This window comes from Odocoileus virginianus, chromosome 31 (assembly GCF_023699985.2).
Source record: "Odocoileus virginianus isolate 20LAN1187 ecotype Illinois chromosome 31, Ovbor_1.2, whole genome shotgun sequence".
Lineage (NCBI taxonomy): Eukaryota > Metazoa > Chordata > Mammalia > Artiodactyla > Cervidae > Odocoileus > Odocoileus virginianus.
In genome coordinates, this window is record NC_069704.1 from 25,440,342 (window position 1) to 25,464,011 (window position 23,670).

The window sequence follows — 23,670 nt, forward strand, 5'->3', positions numbered from 1 at the left end:
TTCTAAAAATGCTTCAAAATCTATTTAAATGTAATATTATTAAGGAAAAGAAAAATGACTTGACACACAGGAGTTAATTCATGAAAACTTACATAATTTATTTATATAGTTTCATTATAAATTTAACATAAATTTACTAAAATTATTTCATTTGAGATGCATAATTCTCAGACATATTTAATATATAAAAATAAATATAAACCTATTTTGATTTAAATATGTATATTTATACAATGTGTCAGCAAATTTGGAAAACTCAGCAGTGGCCACAGGACTGGAAAAGGTCAGTTTTCATTCCAATCCCAAAGAAAGGCAATGCCAAAGAATGCTCAAACTACTGCACAATTGCACTCATCTCACGCACTAGTAAAGTAATGCTCAAAATTCTCCAAGCCAGGCCTCAACAGTACGTGAACCATGAACTTCCAGATGTTCAAGCTGGTTTTAGAAAAGGCAGAGGAATCAGAGATCAAATTGCCAACATCCATCAAAAAAGCAAGAGAGTTCCAGAAAAACATCTATTTCTGCTTTATTGACTATGCCAAAGCCTTTGACTGTGTGGATCACAATAAACTGTGGAAAATTCTGAAAGAGATGGGAATACCAGACCACCTGACCTGCCTCTTGAGAAACATGTATGCAGGTCAGGAAGCAACAGTTAGAACTAGACATGGAACAACAGACTGGTTCCAAATAGGAAAAGGAGTACGTCAAGGCTGTATACTGTCACCCTGCTTATTTAACTTATATGCAGAGTACATCATGAGAAACACTGGGCTGGATGAAGCACAAGGTGGAATCAAGATTGCTGGGAGAAATACCAATAACCTCAGATATGCAGACGACACCACCCTTATGGCAGAAAGTGAAGAGGAGCTAAAAAGCCTCTTGATGAAAGTGAAAGAGGAGAGTGAAAAAGTTGGCTTAAAACTCAACATTCAGAAAACTAAGATCGTGGCATCTGGTCCTATCACTTCATGGCAAATAGATGGGGAAACAGTGGAAACAGTGGCTGACTTTATTTTGGGGGCTCCAAAATCACTGCAGATGGTGTTGGCAGCCATGAAATTAAAAGATGCTTACTCCTTGGAAGGATAGTTATGACCAACCTAGACAGCATGTTAAAAAGCAGAGACATCACCTTGTCAACAAAGGTCCGTCTAGTCAAGGCTATTGTTTTTCCAGTGGTCATGTATGGATGTGAGAGTTGGACTATAAAGAGGGCTAAGTGCAAAAGATTTGATGCTTTTGAACTGTGGTGTTGGAGAAGACTTTTGAGGGTCCCTTGGACTGCAAGGAGATCCAACCAGTCCATCCTAAGAGAAATTGGTCCTGGGTGTTCATTGGAAGGACTGATGTTCAAGCTGAAACTCCAGTATTTTGGCCACCTGATGCAAAGAGCTGACTCATTTGAAATGACCCTAATGTTGGGAAAGATTGAGGTAGGAGGAGAAGGGGACGACAGAGGATGAGATGGTAAGATGGCATCACCGACTCAATGGCCATGAGTTTGAATAAACTCCGGGAGTTGGTGATGGACAGGGAGGCCTGGTGTGCAGCAGTTCATGGGGTCGCAAAGAGTCGGACACGTCTGAGCGACTGAACTGAACTGAACTGATGTATACAAGGGCTTCCCAGGTGGCACTAGCTTTAAAGAACCTGCCTGCTAATGCAGGAGATGTTAAGAGACATGGTTTTGATTCCTGGGTCAGGAAGATCCCCTGGAGGAGGGCATGGCAACCCACTCCAGTTCTTGCTTGGAGAATTCCTTGGACAGAGGAACCTGGTGGGCTACAGTCCATAGGGTCGCACAGAGTCAGACACAACTGAAGCAACTTATCATGCACGCACATAAGAAGTCAGGTTATCTCCAAGAATATGGTCTGAAAACAATTTTAAAAGATTAAGGTTGAAAAAGGCATGAATGTTAGTTTCAGTTTTCTTATTTATAAACTGCTTGCTGTTGTCTTCCAGGTTTTGGGCTACAAGACCCAAGTTCATCTTCCTTGGCACTTTTTAATACAACTTCTAATGCCATGGCTCAGTGTGAAGTAAGTACTAAACTTCTTGGGTATGTGCTGCAGCCACTTCAGAAGTTACTGATGCTCTGAGTAGCACTTCCCTTTGCAATAAAACTCTTTTAGTATCATTCCATGGGAGAGGACTGAAGGCTTGACATAGGCACATAACAAAGAAGCAGTTTTCATGGAAGTAAGGCTGCAAGTTTCTGTAGGCTGTAAAGTCATCTATATTAGAATTAAAATAACAAAATATTTTACATTGTGAACTCTGACACAGATGAAGAAAAGTACATAAAACACCTCTGTTACCTGCTCTCGGGTAAAGATCGGAAACAGGATTGATGCCCCCACAAGTGTCCCTTCCTCAGAAAGAGCAAGCCCTCTCTTTCTGCTGGGGGCAATTGCTACTCTGCTGCTCACCTTGTTTTTTGTTATGTTTTTACACTCAATGAATGTATGCATCCCTAAAAAAGAGGATTTAATTTTAGAATGTAAGTAGAATCACTCTGTACATGTTCTTTTGTGTCACAGCTTTGAGTGGGTGAGTCTCATTTATGTGTAGTAATAATATGTTCAACTGTATTTCAGTATATGTGATCATCCATTATGTGAATATACAGTAGTTTATTTACCCATTCTGTTTTTGGGGAATCCTTGGATATGTGTCTGGTTCCAGTCAGGAAACTAAGAACTGTAACAGTAATAGAGATGTTTCATTTTATCTAGTTATTTTGTAAAACTTTATTTAGGTGCAATTGATGTACAACTGATGTACATATTTAATGTATACAATTTGATGACTTTGGACATACACATATAGCCATGAAACTATCACCACAATCAAAGTAATAGATATGTCCATTACCTCCAAAAATTTCCTTTTGCTTCTTTTTATTGTTGTTGTAGGAACACTTTTGTCCCCCACATTTCTTGCTGGATCTTAGTTCTCTGACCAGGGGTTGAACCGAGGCCCTCAGCAGTGGAAGCAGGGAGTCCTAACTACTAGACTGCCAGGGAATTCCTGTAAGAACACTTAACATAAACTCTCTTAACAAGTTTTCAAGTACACAATGCAATATGGTTAGCTATTGGCACAACTTTGTACCGCAGATCTCCAGAATTTATTCATCTTGCATAAGTGAAACTTTGTACTTATTGACAGACGTTTCCCCACTTTTCCTCCCCTTGAGTCATCGGCAACCAGCATTCCACTCTCTACTTCTGTGAGTTTGACTACTTTAGAATCTTCCCATAAGTGGAATCATGTAGTATTTGTCATTCTGTAACTGGCTTATTTCACTTACCATAATGTCCTCTGGGTTCATTCACGTGAAAGTGGAAGTGTTAGTCACTCAGTCGTGTACGACTCTTTGTGACCCCATTGACTATGAATATCCAGGATTCATTTCCTTTAGAATTGACTGGTTTGATCTCCTTGCAGTCCAGGGACCTCTCAGGAGTCTTCTCCAATACCACAATTCAAAAGCATCAATTCTTTGGTGTTCAGCCTCCATTATGGCCCAGCTCTCACATCCATACATGACTCATGGAAAACCATAGCTTTGACTATATGGACTTTTGTTGATAATGTCTCTGCTTTTTAATATGCTGTCTAGGTTTTTCATAGCTTTTCTTCCAAAGAGCAAGTGTCTTTTAATTTCATGGCTGCAGTCACCATCTACAGTGATTTTGGAGCCCAGAAAAATAAAGTCTGTCACTGTTTCCATTGTTGCCCCATCTATTTGAAATGAAGTGATGGGGCTGGATGCCATGATCTTAGTTTTTTGAATGTTGAGTTTTAAGCCAGTTTTTTCACTCTCCTCTTTCACCTTCATCAAGAGGCTCTTTAGTTCTTCTTCGCTTTCTGCCAGGGTGTCAGAAGGGTGGTGTTATCTGCATATCTGAGGTTATTGGTATTTCTCCCGGCAATCTTGATTCCAGCTTGTGCTTCATCTAGTCAAGCATTTGACATGATGCACTCTGCATATAAGTTAAATAAGCAGGGTGACAATATACAGCCCTGACGTACTCCTTTCCCAATTTGGAACCAGTCTCTTCTCAGCACCAAAATCTGTCTTAGAGTTCTCCAGAGGAACAGAACCAACAGGAATTTATATCAATATCTATTTGCATATATCTCCTTCTGGTTATGTTCCATAATCATGTGAGCCAATTCCTATAATATCTGTATCTTTTTATATTTCTTATGTTTATATATATACATATGTTTTAATCTTTTATTTATTTAAGGAATTGATTTGTGATCTATTTATATGAGACAATTTCTTATACTATCTGTATCTTTTTATCTATCCTTATGTATATTTATGGGCTTTCCAGGAGATGCTAGTGGTAAAGAACCCACCTGCCAGTGCAGGAAGCATTTAGAGATGTAGGTTTGATCCCTGGGTCAGGAAGATGCCCTGAAGGAGGGCATGGCAACCTATTCCAGTATTCTTGCCAGGACAATCCCATAGACAGAGGAGCCTGGCGGGCTATAGTCCATAGAATCACAAAGAATTGAACATGACTAGCAACTAAACAACTAATGAGATTGTAAGAGTGAGACCCTTGTCTGATAGTATTGGTGGTCTCTTCTATATGAGGGCACAGTGAGGAGCTGGCTGTCTGCAAGCTAGAAAGAAAATTCTCACCAGAAGCCAACCATACTGGCCCCTGATCTAAAACATCCAGCCTCCAGAAATATGAGAAATATATGCCTGCTGTTTAGTCACCTAATCCATGGTATTTTGTTTTGGAAACTGTAGTCTACTAAGACAGTCCCCAAATTATTTTATGTGGTTAGAGTAACCTTATACCAAAACCTGATAAGGAATATTTTAGAGGGAAATTATAGTCTAATCTTACTGGTGAACATACAGAATTCTACTTTTGACATTAATGAGTGTTTTCTTGGTTCTATACCTGTTGAGAAAAATACAGGTTTTGTCTTAACTGAAAACACAGCTTTACATTTTAGCCACTCATTAAAAGATTGTTGAGGGTAAGGCTAGGATAACAATGCTCATGTGTTCATTAAAGATAAAGGTATACAATCCAGGATTTTGGCTGAAGTTACAGAAGCATTCTTTGAACTTTAGTTTGAAATTTAACAAGAACATGCATGGCTTCAGCTGTGCCGATTGCCATGTCATTCCTTGGAACGCTTCAAAGATTATATGCACTGTTCTCAGTATACTTCCGGAGAAGGCAATGGTACCCCACTCCAGTACTCATGCCTGGAAAATCCCATGGACGGAGGAGCCTGGTGGGCTACAGTGCCTGGGGTCGCAAAGAGTCAGACACGACTGAGCGACTTCCCTTTCACTTTTCACTTTCATGCATTGGAGAAGGCGATGGCAACCCACTCCAGTGTTCTTGCCTGGAGAATCCCAGGGACAGCGGAGCCTGGTGGGCTGCCATCTATGGGGTCACACAGAGTCAGACATGACTGAATGGACTTAGCAGCAGCAGCAACAGTATAGAACATCTGCACCATACACATACCAAATCTGACCTTTTGTATACTCTTAGCTATACGGTGGGAATTCTCATGAAATCCTGAAACTGTTGAAAAAAATTTTAAGTCTTTAAAAAAAGTTGCTAAACAGAATACAAAGAATAACTCAGAATGACCAATTTGGTATTATAAGACCCTGATGCTGGGAAAGATTGAAGTCAGGAGGAGAAGGGGATGACAGAGGATGAGATGGTTGGATGGCATCACCGACTCAATGGACATGAGTTTGAGCAAGCTCCAGGAGTTGATGATGGACAGGGAAGCCTGGCATTCTGCAGTCTGTGGGGTTGCAAAGAGTCAGACACAACAGAGGGACTGAACTGAACTGAACTGATACACAAAGTTTCACTTTAGAAAATGAATCAAGATAACACAGTAACAGATTAAAAATATAACACAGTAACAGATTAAAAAATATTAAAAGTCTGGCTCAGTCTCTTGTGGGGTCACTGCTCCTTTCTCCTGGGTCCTGGTGTGCACAAGGTTTTGTTTGGTCCTCCAACAGTCTGTTTCCCCAGTCCTATGGAAGTTCTGTAATCAAATCCCACTGGCCTTCAAAGTCAAATTCCCAGAGGGGTCTCAGTCCATTTGTTGGATCACCAGGTTAGAAAATCTGTTGTGGGCCCTAGAACTTTTGCAACAGTGCAAGAACTTCTCTGGTGTAATTGGTGTCCAGTTTGTAGGCTCGGCGGCTCTATGGTGGGGCTAATGGCAACCTCCTCTAAGAGGACTTAGGCCACACATTGTGCCTCCCAGGTCTGTGGCAGCCAGAAGCCCTGTCTCCACAGCAGGCCAGTGCTGACTGTGCCTCCACGGGAGACCCTCAAACACTCAAAGGCAGGTCTGGTTCAGTCTCTTGCGGGGGTCACTGCACTTTTCTCTGGGTCCTCGTGAGCATGAGGTTTCGTTTGCACCCTCCAAGCATCTCTGGAAGTTATGAGATTTGATTCTAAATGCGATTGCACTCCTCATACCATCTTGTTGGGACTTCTCCTTTGCCCTTGGACATGGGGTATCTTTCTTTGGTGGGATCCAACATTCTCCTGTTGATGGTTTTTCAGCAGCTAGTTGCGATTTTGGTGTTCTTGCAGAAGATGAGCACATGTCCTTCTACTCCACCATCTTGATTTTCATGGATTAAAAATATAAACTATATAATTTCAATAAAAGCATAAGAACATCTAAAAAATTCAACAGCCTTTTATGATAGAAAAGCAAAACCCTTCTTCCAAATCTATAAATAGAAAAAGAACTTTTTTTATCTGATTCAAAGATATCAGCAACAAAAGTCATATATAATAATAATATTTAATATTATGTAATTATTATTTTATGTTATATAATATTATTATCCTCCATCCTAAGTCACTTCAGTCATGTCTGACTCTGCAACTCTATGGACTGAAGTCCACCAGGCTCCTCTCTCCATGAGATTCTCCAGGCAAGAATACTGGAGTGGGTTGCAATGCCCTCCTCCAGGGATCTTCCCAACCCAGGGATCAAACCCATGTCTCTTACCATCTCCTGCATTGGCAGGTGGGTTCTTTACTACTAGCACCACCTAGGAAGCCCTCTTTACCACTAGTGCCACCATTATATATAAAATAATTATTATATATATATATAAAATATACTGTATTATATATAACTGTATAATATAACTGTATATTGGTGACATACTGATGCTTTTCTATTTTTATATTTATGAATAAAATATAAAAATGAAAAGTATAAAGTGAAAAAAGTATAAAAATGAAAAAATTAAAAATTTTATGTTTATGAACATAAAATTCATTATGAAATTGAAGATCTTTTCCATAAATTATTAGAATTATTAAGAGTTTAGCAGGGTGGTTGACTACTGTATCAGTATATAAAAATCAATATATGGAGTATATTATATGTATAGAACATGTTGACTATAATGTCAATATACAGAAATAAATATATGTCACATCAATATACTCAAATCAAATGCATCTCTCTATATGAATATTAAATAATATGAAGTAATTATATTAGAATATTAAATAATTACCTTTTAAAACACACACCATTTACAACAGCATAAGGAATCAAATATTTAGAAGCAAATCTAACAATAGCTAGAAGGCTTCTAGGAAGAAATATAAAATTTAAAGAGGGATATTTGAAAAGGCCTAAGTTAAATAGTAAGTCTATAACACTAGATTGAAAGACTCAATATTATAAACATATAAATTCTTCATTTTTAAATTAATTTATTTTTTATTGAAGGATAATTGCTTTCCAGAATTTTGTTGTTTTCTGTCAAACATCAACATGAGTCAGCCATAGGTATACATATATCCTCTCCCTTTTGAACCTCCCTCCCATCTCCCTCCCCATCCCACCCCTGTAGGTTGATACAAGCCCCTGTATGAGTTTACTGATAATATATCAATTCAATCAAGATTCCATCAAGATTAAGGATTTAATATAAAACATCAAGATTCAATATAATCCTGATAAAATTCCATTCTCTTCATGAAACTTGCAATGTGTGGTCACACATCTGTTCTCTACATCTACATGTCCATTCCTTCCCTGCAAATAGGTTCATCAGTACTACTTTTCTAGATTCCATATATATCCATTAACATACTATATATGTTTTTCTCTTTCTGACTTACTTCACACTGTATAACAGGCTCTAGGCTCATCCACCTCACTACAACTGATTCAAATTTGTTCCATTTTATGCCTGAGTTATATTCCATCATATATTATATATGTGTGTATATATGTATTTATATATACATATATGTATGTACATATATATACATATATATGTATACTTTATATATATATATATATATATATATGTATCACATGTTCTTTATCCATTCATCTGTCAATAGACATCTGGGTTGCTTCCATGTCCTGGCTATCATAAATAGCGTTGCAGTAAACACTGGGATTGTATCTTTCTGAATTGTGGTTTTCTCAGGGTATATGCCCATAGAGGTTTTGCTAAGTGATATGGTAGTTTTATTTCTAGTTTGTTAAGGAATCTCCATATTGTTCTCTGATGTTTTTGACATGCAGCCTTTTTAAAGTCTTTATTGAATGTGTTACAATATTGCTTCTATTTTGTGTTTTTGGTTTTTTGGCCACGGGCTTGTGGGATATTAGCTGCTCAGCCAGAGATGGAGTAGGCACCTCTTGCACTAGAAGGTGAAGTCTTAACCACTGGACTACCAGAAAAGTATTTGAAAAAATTTAAGTATATGAAGAAATATAAATCTGCATATTGTGTAATTCCATTTCTAGAAATATATCCTATAGGAATGCTTGCATATTTTATGCCAGGATGTATGTACAAGAATGGTTGTAATAGCTAAAATAAAAATGTCCATCAAAATGAATTGATAAAGAAAGTAGGCTCTAATAATGGAATGAAATACACTATAGCAATAAAAATGAATAAATTACAGCTCTACACAACACCATGAATGAATCTCATTAGCATTATGTTGAGTGAAAAAAGTCAAACACAAAAGACAACACACTATGAGTAAAATTAAACTCTGTGTTTTGTAGTCTCAGCTGATTGGTAGTGATGCTCTTGGCTAGGAATGCCCAGGGCATTCAGCGGGGCCATAGTACTTGTAGTGAGTGCTACACGCAATCCTCTCCATCATCACAGGGGCCACTGTGTGTCTGGCCCAAGCCTTGTGGTTCTTATTATGATAGCAGGATGCACTTAAGTAAAAACTATAAGGGAAATTTGAGGAACACGATTGATCACTCACAGGCCCTGGAGGGTACATGGCACACCCAAGGGCCACACAACAAGGTGGCAGATAGAATGGGAGAGAAAGTAGACCGAGAGCTCTGATTTTACTAGCATAGAGGGTGGGATGTCTTGAGTTTCAGGGTTTCACTCTATGTTGCCTAATTTAAAGCTTAAAAGCAAGATTCAGGGGACGGGAGAGGACAGAAGGGTCTCTGCAGTGGTCAGTTACCTGAATTACTGAGAACTTTCTGAAGGGAATCTTCATTGGTAGGAGTAAATTAACTCCTTATCTACTTGTTTTGCTGGTAGCTATGTCATATAGCTAGCTGGCTTATGCCCACATTAATGCTCTTGGCCCTCCCAGGAAACAAGCCTATTAGCAATGTTGTTCAGTCACAGTCATATCCAACTCTTTGCAACTCCATGGACTGCAGCACACCAGGCTCCCCCGTCCCTCACCATCTCCCAAAGTTTGCCCAAGTTCATGCCCATTGCATCAGTAATGCCACCCAGCCTTCTCATCCTCTGATGCCCTCATCTCTTTCTGCCTTCAATCTTTCCCAGCATCAGAGACTTCTCCAATAAGTCGATTCTTCGCATCAGATGACCAAAATACTGGAGCTTCAGCTTCAGCATCATTCCTTCCCAATGAGGATTCAGGGTTGATTTCCGCTTAAGATTGACTGGTTTGATTTCCTTGCTGTCCAAGGGACTCTGGGAGTCTTCTCCAGCACCACAGTTCGAATCAATTCTCTAGCACTCTGCCTTCTTCATGATCGAACTCTCACAACCATATGTGACCACTGGGAAGACCATAGCCTTGGTTATATTATTAACAATAAGTGACAGCCAATCTGGCCGGTTTTAAATTTCCAGCCTGGTGCCTCAGATGGTAAAGAATCTGCCTGCAGTGCAGGAGACCCAGATTTGATCCCTGGGTCAGGAAGATCCCCTGGAGATGGGAATGGCTACCCACTCTAGTATTCTTGCCTGGAGAATTCCATGGACAGAGTTGCCTTGTGGGCTACGGTCCATGGGGTTGCAAAGAGTTGGACAGGAGTGAGCAAGTAACACTTACAGTGTTAGGCTCAAGTATTTTGTTGGGAGCTTTGTTGATCTCTAAAATATTAGCCACATAGAAAACTGTGTGTTCATGCTCTGTTGCTCAATCGTGACCAACTCTTTGTGACCCCATGGTCTATAACTGACAGGTTCCTCTGTACATGGAATTTTCCAGGCAAGAATACTGGAGTGGGTTGCGATTTCCTACTCCAGGGGATCTTCCTGATCCAGGGATCAAACTCATGTCTCCTGTGTATTCTGCATTGACAAGTGGATTCTTTACCACTGTGCCGCATAGAAAATTGTACCTGGAATCAATCCCCCAAACAGACTTTTAAATTCTCCACACCAAAAAAATAAATCAATAAAAATATGAACAATAAGTCCTATTTCACAACAGTGGTCACATGAATTAACAATGGAAGATACTGTATCCAACCTATGAAAATGAACAGGGCATTTGGGGATTTAAGGAGCCACAACCACCACCACCATCATCTCATGCATATTAAACATTATGTGTAAAGAAAACAGCAAAACACTCTCTAGTACCATGTGAAACACTCACTGTGTGAATGCAACCCCAGGAAAGCTGACCTATAGCTTCACCTCATCTTCTGATTGAGCCTCACTTATATAAAAATCTTGGAGCTGCCTCTGCATTTTAAGAAACTTTATAACTTTGGAAATCACTCACTCCATGATCTTCCAAAGTAAAGTCACAAAAATTCTGACCATAATAGGTGTTGACCCCTGGGTGCCAGTATTTCTATGCTATTAAATAAGTAGGGGTTTACATTGGTGTCATTAGTCACACAACCAAGGCCAATTCCATTTACTTTCATTTAATGCCTAATTCACTGTGGGTGGGAAAAATTCTTGTCTTCCTTCTATTGGTCACTGGCTGGGCCTAAGACTTCTGGCATAAGACAGAATAACAGGAGAAAAGCATACACATTTTGTTAAATTTTTACATATACCTGGGAGCCTTCCCAAGAGAAAGAAGACCTGAAGTGACCAGAATAAGGAAGCTTTTATACTTTTTTAGGCAAAGGAACAATATATTTGTGAAGAAACAAGACAAGGGATTTGGGTTATGAGTCATGAATAGTGAAGTAACAAGGAATATATGGGTAGTTTAACAATCATATTTTTGTTTATGCAGTCTTCCTGGCCTTGAATTCTGTGTCTCTGATGGTAAAGTTTTTCCCTCCTCCTGGCACAGGGAAGGTGATTTTCACAGGGAAGATCTGTATCCTTCTTCCTTCAGGAAAACAAATGAAAGTCAACGTGTCCTTGCAATGCTGTGTCTCAAGTACTTTAATTTAAGTAATCAATATGCCCAAGTGACATACTTGGCAGTGACATAGTCTGAACCTCTTCACTAGGTGCCCTCAGGGACAGAGTTCTTATCTTTAGTTTCTGATTCATTTCTCTATAACCCACTGTGAATGGAATCCATCTGCTCAATTTTTTTTTTTAATGCCATGGTACTTCCACATGGAATGGAATGATGGATTGTGAAACAGCACATTCTGAAGAGAAGTGCTCAGAGGAGCAGGTGGGAGCAGCTGTGTCCACTATTGAAGGAGTGTGTCTACAGTTGTGCATATTGACATACTTCTTATAAAAAAATACTAAAATTACAGTTTTATCACCCATTATTGGAAAGTAATGTTATGTTCATGACTTCTGTTAAGAGTGCTGAATTCTATATAGGGATATCTTGAATTTTTGTTTTCCCTAACTTGTTTTTCTAGGGCGATCCAGTTGACAATATATTTGAACAGAATCTAAAGATCAAGTTTTACATCAGTTCTGGGTCCACATCTCCATCTTCGTATAGTGGAGACGAAGCAGACACAGTGAAGGTACCTCTCTGGGGTAGATTTGCTTCAGAACTTTTCACTGGTACCAGACAAAAGGAGACTGAATCCTGTTCAGAACACAGTGCCCTTTCTCTCTAATCAGATGCATTGCTTAGATAGGAACAGTCTATAGAGAATATTAAGTTTAGCTGGTAGTAGTTAATATTAAGTTTAACTGATAACCATGTCCATGAGGGGACATGGTCTGGCAGGGAGAGAACTCTCGTTATTTGCATTGCTTTATTTATTTATTTATTTATTTTTCATCTGTTTTTATTCATTGGAGGCTAATCACTTCACAATATTGCAGTGGTTTTAATTAACATCAAGGAGTTAAGCTGTAACAGGAATATTTTACATAGTCTTATCACAACATAAAGTCTGATATTAGGTAAAGCATAAAAATACATTTGCTAAACAGACTCACAAACTTTGAAAACAAATTTATGGTTACCAAAGGGGAAACTTGGGCAGGGCAGAGAGGGATAACTGGGAGTTTGGAATTAACAATACATGTGCTGTTCTGTGCTTAGTCACTCAGTGTTGTCCGACCCCCTGCAATGACATGAACTGTAGCCCACGAGGCTCCTCTGTCCATGGGGATTCTCCAGGCAGGAATACTGGAGTGGGTTGCCATGCCCTGCTCCAGGGGATCTTCCTAGCCCGGGGATCCAACCCAGGTCTCCTGCATTTCAGGCAGATTCTTTACCATCTGAGCCACCTTGGAAGCCCAGAAATACTGGAGTGGGTAGCCTATCCCTTCTCCAGGGAATCTTCCCAACCTGGGAGTCAAGCTGGGGTCTCCTGCACTGCAGGCAGATTCTATATCAGCTGAGTTACCAAGGAAGCCCATAAATCACTATATTCTAACATTAAATTAAAACAAAAACTACAAATAGTCCTCCTGAGGCCATCCATCATGCAACAACAACAAAAAACCCACAAACAAAACAAGACAAAAATACTTTGCTACTGTTCTTACTAAAATGTAAGATAATTTTGTGTCTCACATGATGGCATACAAAATACCTCTTTGTGGCCCTTTATGATAATCAGAGAACATGACTCTCGGCAAATGTTTCCTCCAGAAATCAAAGGGTTTGGTGTCTCCCAGCTCATATTTTCCATCTTCAGAAATGCTACTTCCCTCCTCTGCATCTCACTCACCCTGGTTAATCTGGGTAGGGTTTCTCGCTACCCACTTTGGAATCCTAAGGACTAGGTGGCGAGTTCTCCCAGAGATACGTGGTTTAGTTTGGAAAATTTCAGTGTGGTTTATAGCCAGGTCAGACATTGTTTTCAAATTCTACTCAGAGCGCTTAAAATGGTGATAACAATTTTATTTTATTGTTTTAAAATTTTAATAATATCTCTCTCATGGAGAAAGGTACAAGGAATAATCTATCACAAGCCCATATACCTATTACCCACAAATTAAGAAAACAGTTTGCCATTTTTGTTCAGATAAAAAGAAAATTGGAATGATACTGAACAGTTGAGCCCATCAAGCTGCATTCTTTTGTCCTGGGAGGTGATCAGATGTTTTGAAATAGTGTGCATTCTTCTGTCCACCCTCTTATATTTTATATCATAGGCATGTGTTCTTCAATTTCAAAGGATTGCTTGGTCTGCTCAAAATACACAAATAATATCCCTATTGTGAAAATAATGTACTATTTTCACAGAATTTATTCATGTCAAGACAGTCCAGCTTTAACTGCTGTGTAGTATTCCAGATTATAAATATACTTATTTATACATAACCATGATTTATATAACTATGTTCCTTTTTATGTATTGATGTCCTTTTTCCTTATTACAATTTCTCTATTACAAAGAGCCTGTTGGGACCTTCTTGGCTATATACATATGGGAGAATTTGTTAGTTACTAGCTAGTAGAAATGCATATTTTCAATGCATAATTTTGCCAAAGGTTTTAATTTTTTGAAACAGTCACAGATTTTACAGAAATACTTCAAGTGCGTTATATATTTATTTTTCCTAGACTATTTGAAAGTTGTCATTTGATTTTCCATCACCTTGAATACTTAATCTCGTACTTCTTACAAATAAGAATATTCTCCTGCATCTTATTCATATACAGTACAACCATCATCACTAACACTGATGCATCACTATTGACTATCTAATCCTCAGACCCCTTCAGGTGTCACTAACCGCCGCCTCGTGTCCATTATTGCAACAACAATAACAAAAAAAAGCAGTTCAAAATTGTACTTTGCTCTTGATTGTCTCTCATTAGTTTCTTGCCATATGGAAGTCTCTTGCCATATTAGTCTCTTGATAAAGTCTTTCTTTGACTTCGTTATCTTGATACTCTCAAAAATCACAGGCTGGTTTAGAATAGAATATCTCTCATTTTACAAATGCTTTCTCGTGACTTGATTCAGGTTATTCGTGTTTATCAAAAATATCACAGAAGTGATGCTGTGGTCTTCTCGTTGTATGCTATCAGGTGGTACATAATTTTGATTTATTCCATTGCTGATCATGCTTACTTGAACTCTGCACTAAGGTGGGAAATTCCAGGCCTGTCCATTGTGAAATTACTTTTTTCCCTTTGTAATTAATAAGTATTTTGTATAGAGGTACTTTGAAGCAGTAGTACCACATTTCTTAACAATTTACAATTTACTTGTATCTGTATGGACACATAGTTTTTCATTTTACTCCATTGCTTACAATCCATTATAGTCATAATTTATTCTAGTGTTCAAATGGTTATATAGTTCATCTTGTATTTTGCCAGCCATGTATTTAGCCATCTCTCCAAGGAGCACTGATTGCTTTTAGTGGAAAATGGTATTTAGAAGACAAGATCTGGGTGTTAGGTATGCTCGTTGCTATGGGATGTCACTGTTCCAGAATGCTTGTTTGATAGAGATAGAGAAAAATATATTTACATATCAGTTTCTATGTAGAAATCTATGTATCTGTGTATCTGTCATCTATCTATTCATCTATCATCTCTACTCTCCTACTCACCTACCTACTTATCTAACTGCTGCTGCTAAGTCGCTTCAGTCGTGTCCAACTCTGTGCGACCCCATAGACGGCAGCCCACCAGGCTCCCCCATCCCTGGGATTCTCCAGGCAAGAACATTGGAGTGGGTTGCCATTTCCTTCTCCAGTGCATGCAAGTGAAAAGTGAAAGTGAAGTCGCTCAGTCGTGTCCGACTCTTAGCAACCCCATGGACTGCAGCCCACCAGGCTCCTCTGTCCATGGGATTTTCCAGGCAAGAGTACTGGAGTGGGTACTTACCTATAAAAACTGTAAGTTCATACACACATTTATACCTCTAATTCCAAGCCAACATTATAGGTTTCATTCTAGTTTTCTCCTTTTCTACATTGGTAACTTCTTTTTGTGACAGTGAGAAACTTGATCCTTTATTACTCTCAATAAACTTATTATTCTGTCACCTCTGTGCTCTGTGAGCAATCTGCCATCTCTGCAGCTGCCTCATCACTTCTCACACTGCATGGGTTCTGTGTCGCTACCTTAGATTACTCTCCTCGTGCCGGGAGAGTACACTCATCTACACTCATCTCACCTTGCTGGGAATAGAGTTTTTAAAAACCAATTTCTACTCGCACTTAGCAGCACATAAGTGTTCTCATTTCCTTATACCCATGTCAACACCTGCCACTACTAGACCACTGAAATTTTGTAATTCTGGTAGGTATGAAGTGGCATCTAATTATTGCTTTCATTTTGTCATGTAGAAGTTTTTCATTCTATTAGTAAAATATCTCTCTCTCCTTTTCCTGCTTGAGGTTTTTAATTGTTTTCTAAGAATTCCATTTCTATCCTATCCTTCTGTCCTTGAAGTGCCAAAAAGGTTTAAAATTTTGCTTTTTGCATTTAGATCCTCAAATCAACAGGAAATTATGTCTTTGTTTGCTCTGAAGTAGGAATCTGACTTTTGCCACCATGATAGTTAGTTGTCCCAGGCCCAATTCATTGACCAGTCTATCAACTCCTAATAATTTGTAATGTCACTTCTATCACATATCAGCTTTATTTAGTTATTTACTTACTTATTTTGTTGTACAATATACATGCTTTTGTACTGTGGTGTTCAAGAAGAGTCTTGAAAGTCCCTTGAACTGCAAGGAGATCAAACCAGTCAATCTTAAAGTAAATCAGTCCTGAATATTCATTGGAAGGACTGATGCTGAAGCTGAAGCGCCAACACTTTGGCCACCTGATGTGAAGAACTGACTAGTTGGAAAAGAATATGATGCTGGGAAAGATTTAAGGCAGGAGGAGAAGGGGACGACAGAGGATGAGATGGTTGGATGGCATCACCAACTCAATGGACATGAGTTTGAGCAAGCTTCGGGAGTTGGTGATGGACGGGGAAGCCTGGCGTGCTGCAGTTCATGGGGTTGCAGAGTTGGACACGACTGAGCAACTGAACTGAAAATATACATAAAGCCTTCCCAGGTGGCTCAGTGGTAAAGAATTTGCCTGCCAATTCAGGAGACATGAGTTCAATCTCTGGGTCCAAAAGATCTCCTAGAGAAGAAAGTGGCAACCCACTCTGGTATTTTTGCCTGGGAAGTCCCATGGATAGAGGAGCTTGAAGGCTACAGTCCATGGGGTCACAAATGAGCTGGACACAACTTAGTGAACAACAACAACAAAATTGGCATAACATAAAGTATTCCATTTATTCACTTTTAAGTGTAGAGTTCAGTGGAATACTTTCACAGTGTTCTGCAAATGTAACTATTACAGTATTTATTTCTCAAAATTTTCCATCTCCACAAACAGAAGCTTTATCCTCATTAAACCATAACTTGACATTTCCTTTCCCCTCAGTCCCTGGTAAACTCTCCTCTACTTTGCATCTCTGTGAATTTGCCTATTCTATACATTTTATATAAGTAGAGTCATATAACAGTTACCCCTTTTTGTCTGGCTAATTTCACTTGGCATAGTATCTTCATATTTCACCCATGTTATCATGTGTGTCAGAATTTCAGTTGTTTTTAAGGCAAAAGAATGGACATATAGACCAATGAAATATAATGAAATGCCCAGAACCATACAGAGGAACAAAGATAGTCTCTTCAACAAATGGTGCTTGAAAAACTGGACTTGCACGTGCAAAAAATATAAACCTTAGACACAGACCTTACACTCTTCAAAAAATTAATTCAAGATGGATCATTAGCCTACTTTTAAAATGCAAAACTACAACATAGGTTAAAGTCTCAGCAACCTTGAGTTAGATAATGACTTCTTAAATATAAAGTCAAAAGCATGAGCCACAAAATAAATTTTTGATAAGTTGCACTTCACTAAAATTAAAAACTTTTGCTCTGTAAAAGAGACTAAGAAGACCAGTCACAGACAGGGAGAAAATATTTGCAAAAGACGAATATGATAAAAAAAAACTGTCATACAAAAATACAAAAACTGTTAAAACTCAACCATAAGAAAACAAACAACTTGATTAAAAATGGGTTGACTAAACAGAGACCTCAATAAAAAGAAGATACATAGATTGCAAATAAGCATAGGAAAAGATGTCCATATATATGTCATCAGAAAATGCATTAAAACAATGAGATACCTCTACACATCAAAATCTGGGACACGGACAACAAATACTGGCAAAATGTAGAGCAATAGGAACTCTCATTCATTGCTAACAGGAATGCAAAATGGTTCAGCTACTTTGGAATACAGTTTAGCCATTGCTTACAAAATTAAGCAGTCTTACCATACAGTCCTGGAATCATGTACCTTGATAGTAATCAAATGAAATGAAAATTTATCTCCACACAAAATCCTGGATTATAACTATAATACATGGATATATTATTATTATATTACATGGATATTTATATATATTATGTTAATATATATATTTATTATATTATATACTTATATTATATATAATTATATACAATTTATATATATTATAATTTTATATTATATATTTAATATATATTTTTTACAATATATATTTATAATATAATATACATTATATATATCCTCATTAACATATATATTATATTATATATTGTATCATATATTAATATATTATCAATTTAATTATATTTAATTAATTATAATTTAAAAATTAATATAATTATTAATAAATAATTGATTGTAATTAATAGATTATATTTAAATTAATTAATTTATTATATTTAATGATATTAATATAATGTGTATTAATATATAATATTATTATAAAGCACATATTATATTATATATTATAATTATATATTTATAATATTTATAATATATGTATAATTATTATAATTATATAGTATTATATAATAATATTATATATATTATATTATATATATTTTTATATAATGTGTATTAAATATATTATATATAATATGTATATTTTTATATTTATAAAATATAGTTATATATATGAGTTTATATATATAAACTCATATACATATATATAAACATATATATAAACTCATATATATACAACATATATATATAAACTCATATATATATATAATATGAGTTTATATATATATGTAAATAAATATATGTTTATATATATGTTTGTGTGTTTATATATATGTTTAAATATGTTTATATATATTTATATATATAATATGAGTTTATATATATATTTATATATGAGTTTATATATCTATTATATATTATATATCATATAATATTATATTATATTACAATTATTATAATACATGGATATATTTAGGAACTTTGTTTATAAGTGCCCAAGCTTGGAAGCAACATTCCTTCATTCAGTTCAGCCGCTCAGTCGTGTCTGACTCTTTGAGACTCCATGGACTGCAGCACATCAGGCTTCCCTGACCATCACCAACTCCCGAAGTTTACTCAAACTCATGTCCATTGAGTCGGTGATGCCATCCAACCATCTCATCCCCTGTCGTCCGCTTCTCCTTCTGCCATCAGTCCTTCCCAGCATCAGGATCTTATCAAATGAGTCAGCTCTTCATATCAGGTGGCCAAAATATTGGAGTTTCAGCTTCAGCATCAGTCCTTCCAATGAATATTCAGGACTGATCTCCTTTAGGATGGACTGGTTGGATCTCCTTGCAGTAAAGGGACTCTCAAGAGTCTTCTCCAACAACACAATTCAAAAGCATCAATTCTTCAGTGCTCAACTTTCTTTATAGTCCAACTCTCACATCCACACATGACTACTGGAAAAACCATAAACTTGACTAGATGGACCTTTGTTGGCAAAGTAATGTCTCTGCTTTTTAATATGCTATCCAATCTGGTCATAAATTTCCTTCCAAGGAGTAAGCATCTTTTAATTTCATGGCTGCAATCACCATCTGCAGTGATTTTAGAGCCCCAAAAAATAAAGTCAGCCACAGTTTCCACTGTTTCCCCATCTATTTGCCATGAAGTGATGGGACCAGATGCTATGATCTTAGTTTGCTTAATGTTGAGTTTTAAGCCAACTTTTTCACTCTCCTCTTTCACTTTCATCAAGAGGCTTTTTAGTTCTTCTTCACTTTCTGCCATAAGGATGGTGTCATCTGCATATCTGAGGTTATTGATATTTCTCCTGGCAATTTTGATTCCAGCTTGTGCTTCTTGCAGCCCAGCGTTTCTCATGATGTACTCTGCATAGAAGTTAAATAAGCAGGGTGACAATATACAGGCTTGATGTACTCCTTTTCCTATTTGGAACCAGTCTGTTGTTCCATGTCCAGTTCTAACTGTTGCTTCCTGACCTGCATACAGGTTTCTCAAGAGGCAGGTCAGTTGGTCTGTTATTCCCATCTCTTTCAGAATTTTCCACAGTTTATTGTGATCCACACAGTCAAAGGCTTTGGCATAGTCAATAAAGCAGAAATAGATGTTTTTCTAGAACTCTCTTGCTTTTTCAATCATCCAGCAGATTTATCAATTTTATCTCTGGTTCCTCTGCCTTTTCTAAAATCAGCTTGAACATCTGGAAGTTCACAGTTCACATATTGCTGAAGCCTGGCTTGTAGAATTTTGAGCATTACTTGACTAGCGTGTGAGATGAGTGCAATTGTGCAGTAGTTTGAACATTCTTTGGCATTGCATTTCTTTGAGATTGGAATGAAAACTGACCTTTTCCAGTCACATAGACTGCTGTATTTTATATGCTTTTGAAGTCTGTTTAAGGTATGTAATGTAAATTATCTGAGCCTATTTTTAGATTATTAGTATTCACATGATCTTGCTGAACACTCTATAATTGTTCTGGTATATTTCTGCATATTTCAAATCATAAATTACTTCTACATTTATGAGACTAGTAGTTCAAAAATGTTTTGAGGATTCTGATCATATATCTACTTGTTAAAATTATCTTTCAAATATATTTAGGATCAGTATTCTTTTGGACTTCCCAGGTAGCCCAGTGGTTAAGAGTCCATGCTTCCACTGCAGTTGTCACATGTTCAGTACCCGCAGAGGAAGTGCCACATGCTGCAGGCTTCAGCCAAAATTAAGATTCTTCTTTAATATGGTTTACATGTTATGACATGCATTTTAAAATAGCCAAATCAAAATAAAGTATATGAAATAAGTATATATTTTGTTTGTAGAAACTAAAAGCATAGATTTAAATTACTTAAAACATATTCTTTGCACTGTGAGAATTTTATTTTTACTGTCTTTTTGTATAGCAAATATAATTATTTTGCTTTACTTGAGAAATAATTTATAATTTTGGTGATATGGGTGACTTACCTATCTTCATTTTTGTCTCTTTGTTTCAGATCACAGATTCTTCTCACCTTCCAGTTCACACACCAACAATAAAGAGAAAGGAATTTCATAGTAGAATCCTCTTTCCAGCTAAGGTACTTGATTTAGTTATAAATTTAGCAAGTCTTTGAAAAATGACAAGTTGGTTTTGGTCTCTAACCTACCCCTTCCCTTCCCTTCTTTTCCCTTCTTTCCCTCCTTCTTATTTTCCTTGGAGACTTCTGGTTAAACATAGCAGAATCAAAAATGCATGCCTTTTTTTTTTTGCTTTCTAATGAAACTTACTAACCCAACCAAACAGAGGGAAAAAGTAGACAAACAAGTCAATGTAATTTTGGAAGATGGAAGAACCTGAGTGAGAGGTTAGGAAGGCTGAAAAATCTCAATGTCAAGGGCTTAGAAAGGCTTTTAAGCCTTAGAAAGGCTTAAAAGTTATCTTGCTAAGTCACAGGATAACTAAGATTTTGCACACCTAGAAGGATTCAGGAACTAGAGAGACCAGATTCTTAAGGAGGCAGGTGTGACTTGCAGTGCTGAAGAGAGGAGTAAATTGAGCATCTGAGAAAGAGCAAGTAGCCTCTGTACACACAGTACTCATGGCACATGGCAGAGTGCAAGTCTGTCCTCCTCGCAGATCAGGAAACAGACACAAGGATGGTGAGAAAACTGGCCAACTAGTGTTTAGGAAAACCAGATTTTGTTATAATTTTGTTATACATATTGCCACCTTATGACAATAATTTCAGATCAGAAAGACGTGATACAGAAATGGAAAATCTATATTGGGTTGTCAACTTGACAATTTTGTGAAAACATCTACAGTTTTAGTTATTGGGGTCTCAGTGAGAAATTTCAGGGTGCCTTCTGTCTTGAAGGTATAATAGGTCTTGCTTAACTTAATAGGAGTGTTCCATTTCCTGGAGCACATTCTTTTTTATTGATAGTAGAAAATGAAACACATAATTTGTTGTAGAGATAAAAATTTGAAACTATTCTTTCTTCTAAAGAAGATTTTAAAAACCATATTATTTTTGCTACCCCTCCCCAATAAAAATATTTATACATAGGCAATTTTGACTCCATTTGTAATAAAGGAATCATTTGAAAAATTTGTCAATCTAGAATTTTTAAATGTTCAGAACATATCAGCTCAAATAAAAGTCAGGCTTTATTTATTGCTACTGCTTCCAAGTAGTAGTAATGTACATTTGATCACCACTTAAACAGTTCTCTTTTTTCTTCTACTCCTCCACACCCCCTTTCTCTTCTTGGTAATTTTGGATTTTTTAAATCAGAATTTTCCAATTATGAAGTACTTAGGGGCAAGAATCTTAAGTGCTGGTGAGAAAAGGGAAAGCTGCTTTTCTTTGTTTGGGGCAGGATGGGTTGAAGGAATCACCAGAATCACCTATTCAAAGTTATTTAACCATCAATTTGCGTTTGGTCTCTTTGTTTTGTAGCATAAGGCCCACCGATTTTTCCTCACATCCTTCACCGCTCCCACCAAGTGTCACCAGTGCACGTCTCTGATGGTGGGTTTGATAAGACAAGGCTGCACCTGTGACGGTGAGATCTGAGGAAGGGACACGTGGAGTCAGACTCATAGTACTTGTATCTAAGTGTTTTAGTCAACTCACTGCCATAACAAAGTACAGAGACTGGGTGGCTTCCCAACACAGTCTTACGCTCCTCACTGGCGGGAAGTCTCAGATCGGAGTGGCAGGGTGGCCCAGTTCTGGAGAGCCCTTCTTCCAGGCTGCGGACTGCTTGCTGTGTCTTCACTGGGAGGAGGAGCCAAGGAACTCTGTGCGGTCTTTTCTATAAGGGCGCTAATCCTATTCGAGAGGGCCCCACTCCCGCGTCCTCTCAAGGACCCCATCTCCAAATACCATCACATGAGGATTAGGATTTCAAGATATCATTTATGAAGGAATGCAAGTATTCAGTCAGAACTTTCGTTCTGTTTGAATTGGGGAAGCATGACAGTGAACTGATCGCTTTACTAAAAATCCCTCTGAACCTACTTCCTATGGGGGCTTCTGAAGAGACCTCTGCACTGTGCAGCTCCAAAGAGCCTCATACCCTCACACCCCAGGGGGGTGTGCTGTGTAGTCTTCAGGCAAGGCCACAGTTATCAGGAAAATGTGTTTAGATAAATTTTGTTCTCTATAGCAATAGTAGAGTGTGAGGACCACATTCACCAGCTTATGTGACAGGAAAATAGGATGCTAGCCTTGAGTTGTAATCCTTTTATTTTACTCATTGAATTTATTATGATGTCATTGAAAGAAAGAAATACAGTTGGGAATTATCAAACAGTGTATCACAGTGCCGCACAGGCACCTCATACCTCATCCTAGGGAGCAGACTCTGTGCCAGTCTCTCGAGTGCCCACTCAGGCACACAGTGCAGAGTAAGACAGCTTTCCTCTCCTCAGCACTTTGACAATCAGAGATGCCTTAACCATAAATGCATCCCAGCATATTAAACAAAGTGGGATTTTACATGGGGAATTATGTGCCCATGCAATCCTCCTAGGGCAGCAGAGGCAGCTTCTGAGCTGAGCTCCCAGAGCATTTCCTGCTGCCAGCATCACTCCGTCTCTGCTGATTCTGGAACAGCTCCCACCAGGATCACAAGAAGATGGTGAATCTGGAAGCTGCCACTACTGCTGCAGCCCTCAGAGCCTGCA

General features: G+C 37.7%; 1 protein-coding gene across 5 annotated transcripts in view; it reads left to right on the forward strand.

Annotated features, from left to right (window-relative positions):
• Positions 1-23,670, forward strand: part of LOC110137546 (serine/threonine-protein kinase MRCK alpha-like) — a 62,645-nt gene that overhangs the window by 11,263 nt on the left and 27,712 nt on the right. For all 5 annotated transcript variants that reach the window (XM_020893975.2, XM_020893976.2, XM_020893979.2 and 2 more), the window contains 4 exons: positions 1,975-2,051; positions 12,121-12,231; positions 20,990-21,073; positions 22,439-22,544. In XM_020893975.2, coding sequence (XP_020749634.2) covers positions 1,975-2,051; positions 12,121-12,231; positions 20,990-21,073; positions 22,439-22,544 — 378 coding nt within the window. The remainder of the gene's footprint in view (positions 1-1,974; positions 2,052-12,120; positions 12,232-20,989; positions 21,074-22,438; positions 22,545-23,670) is intronic.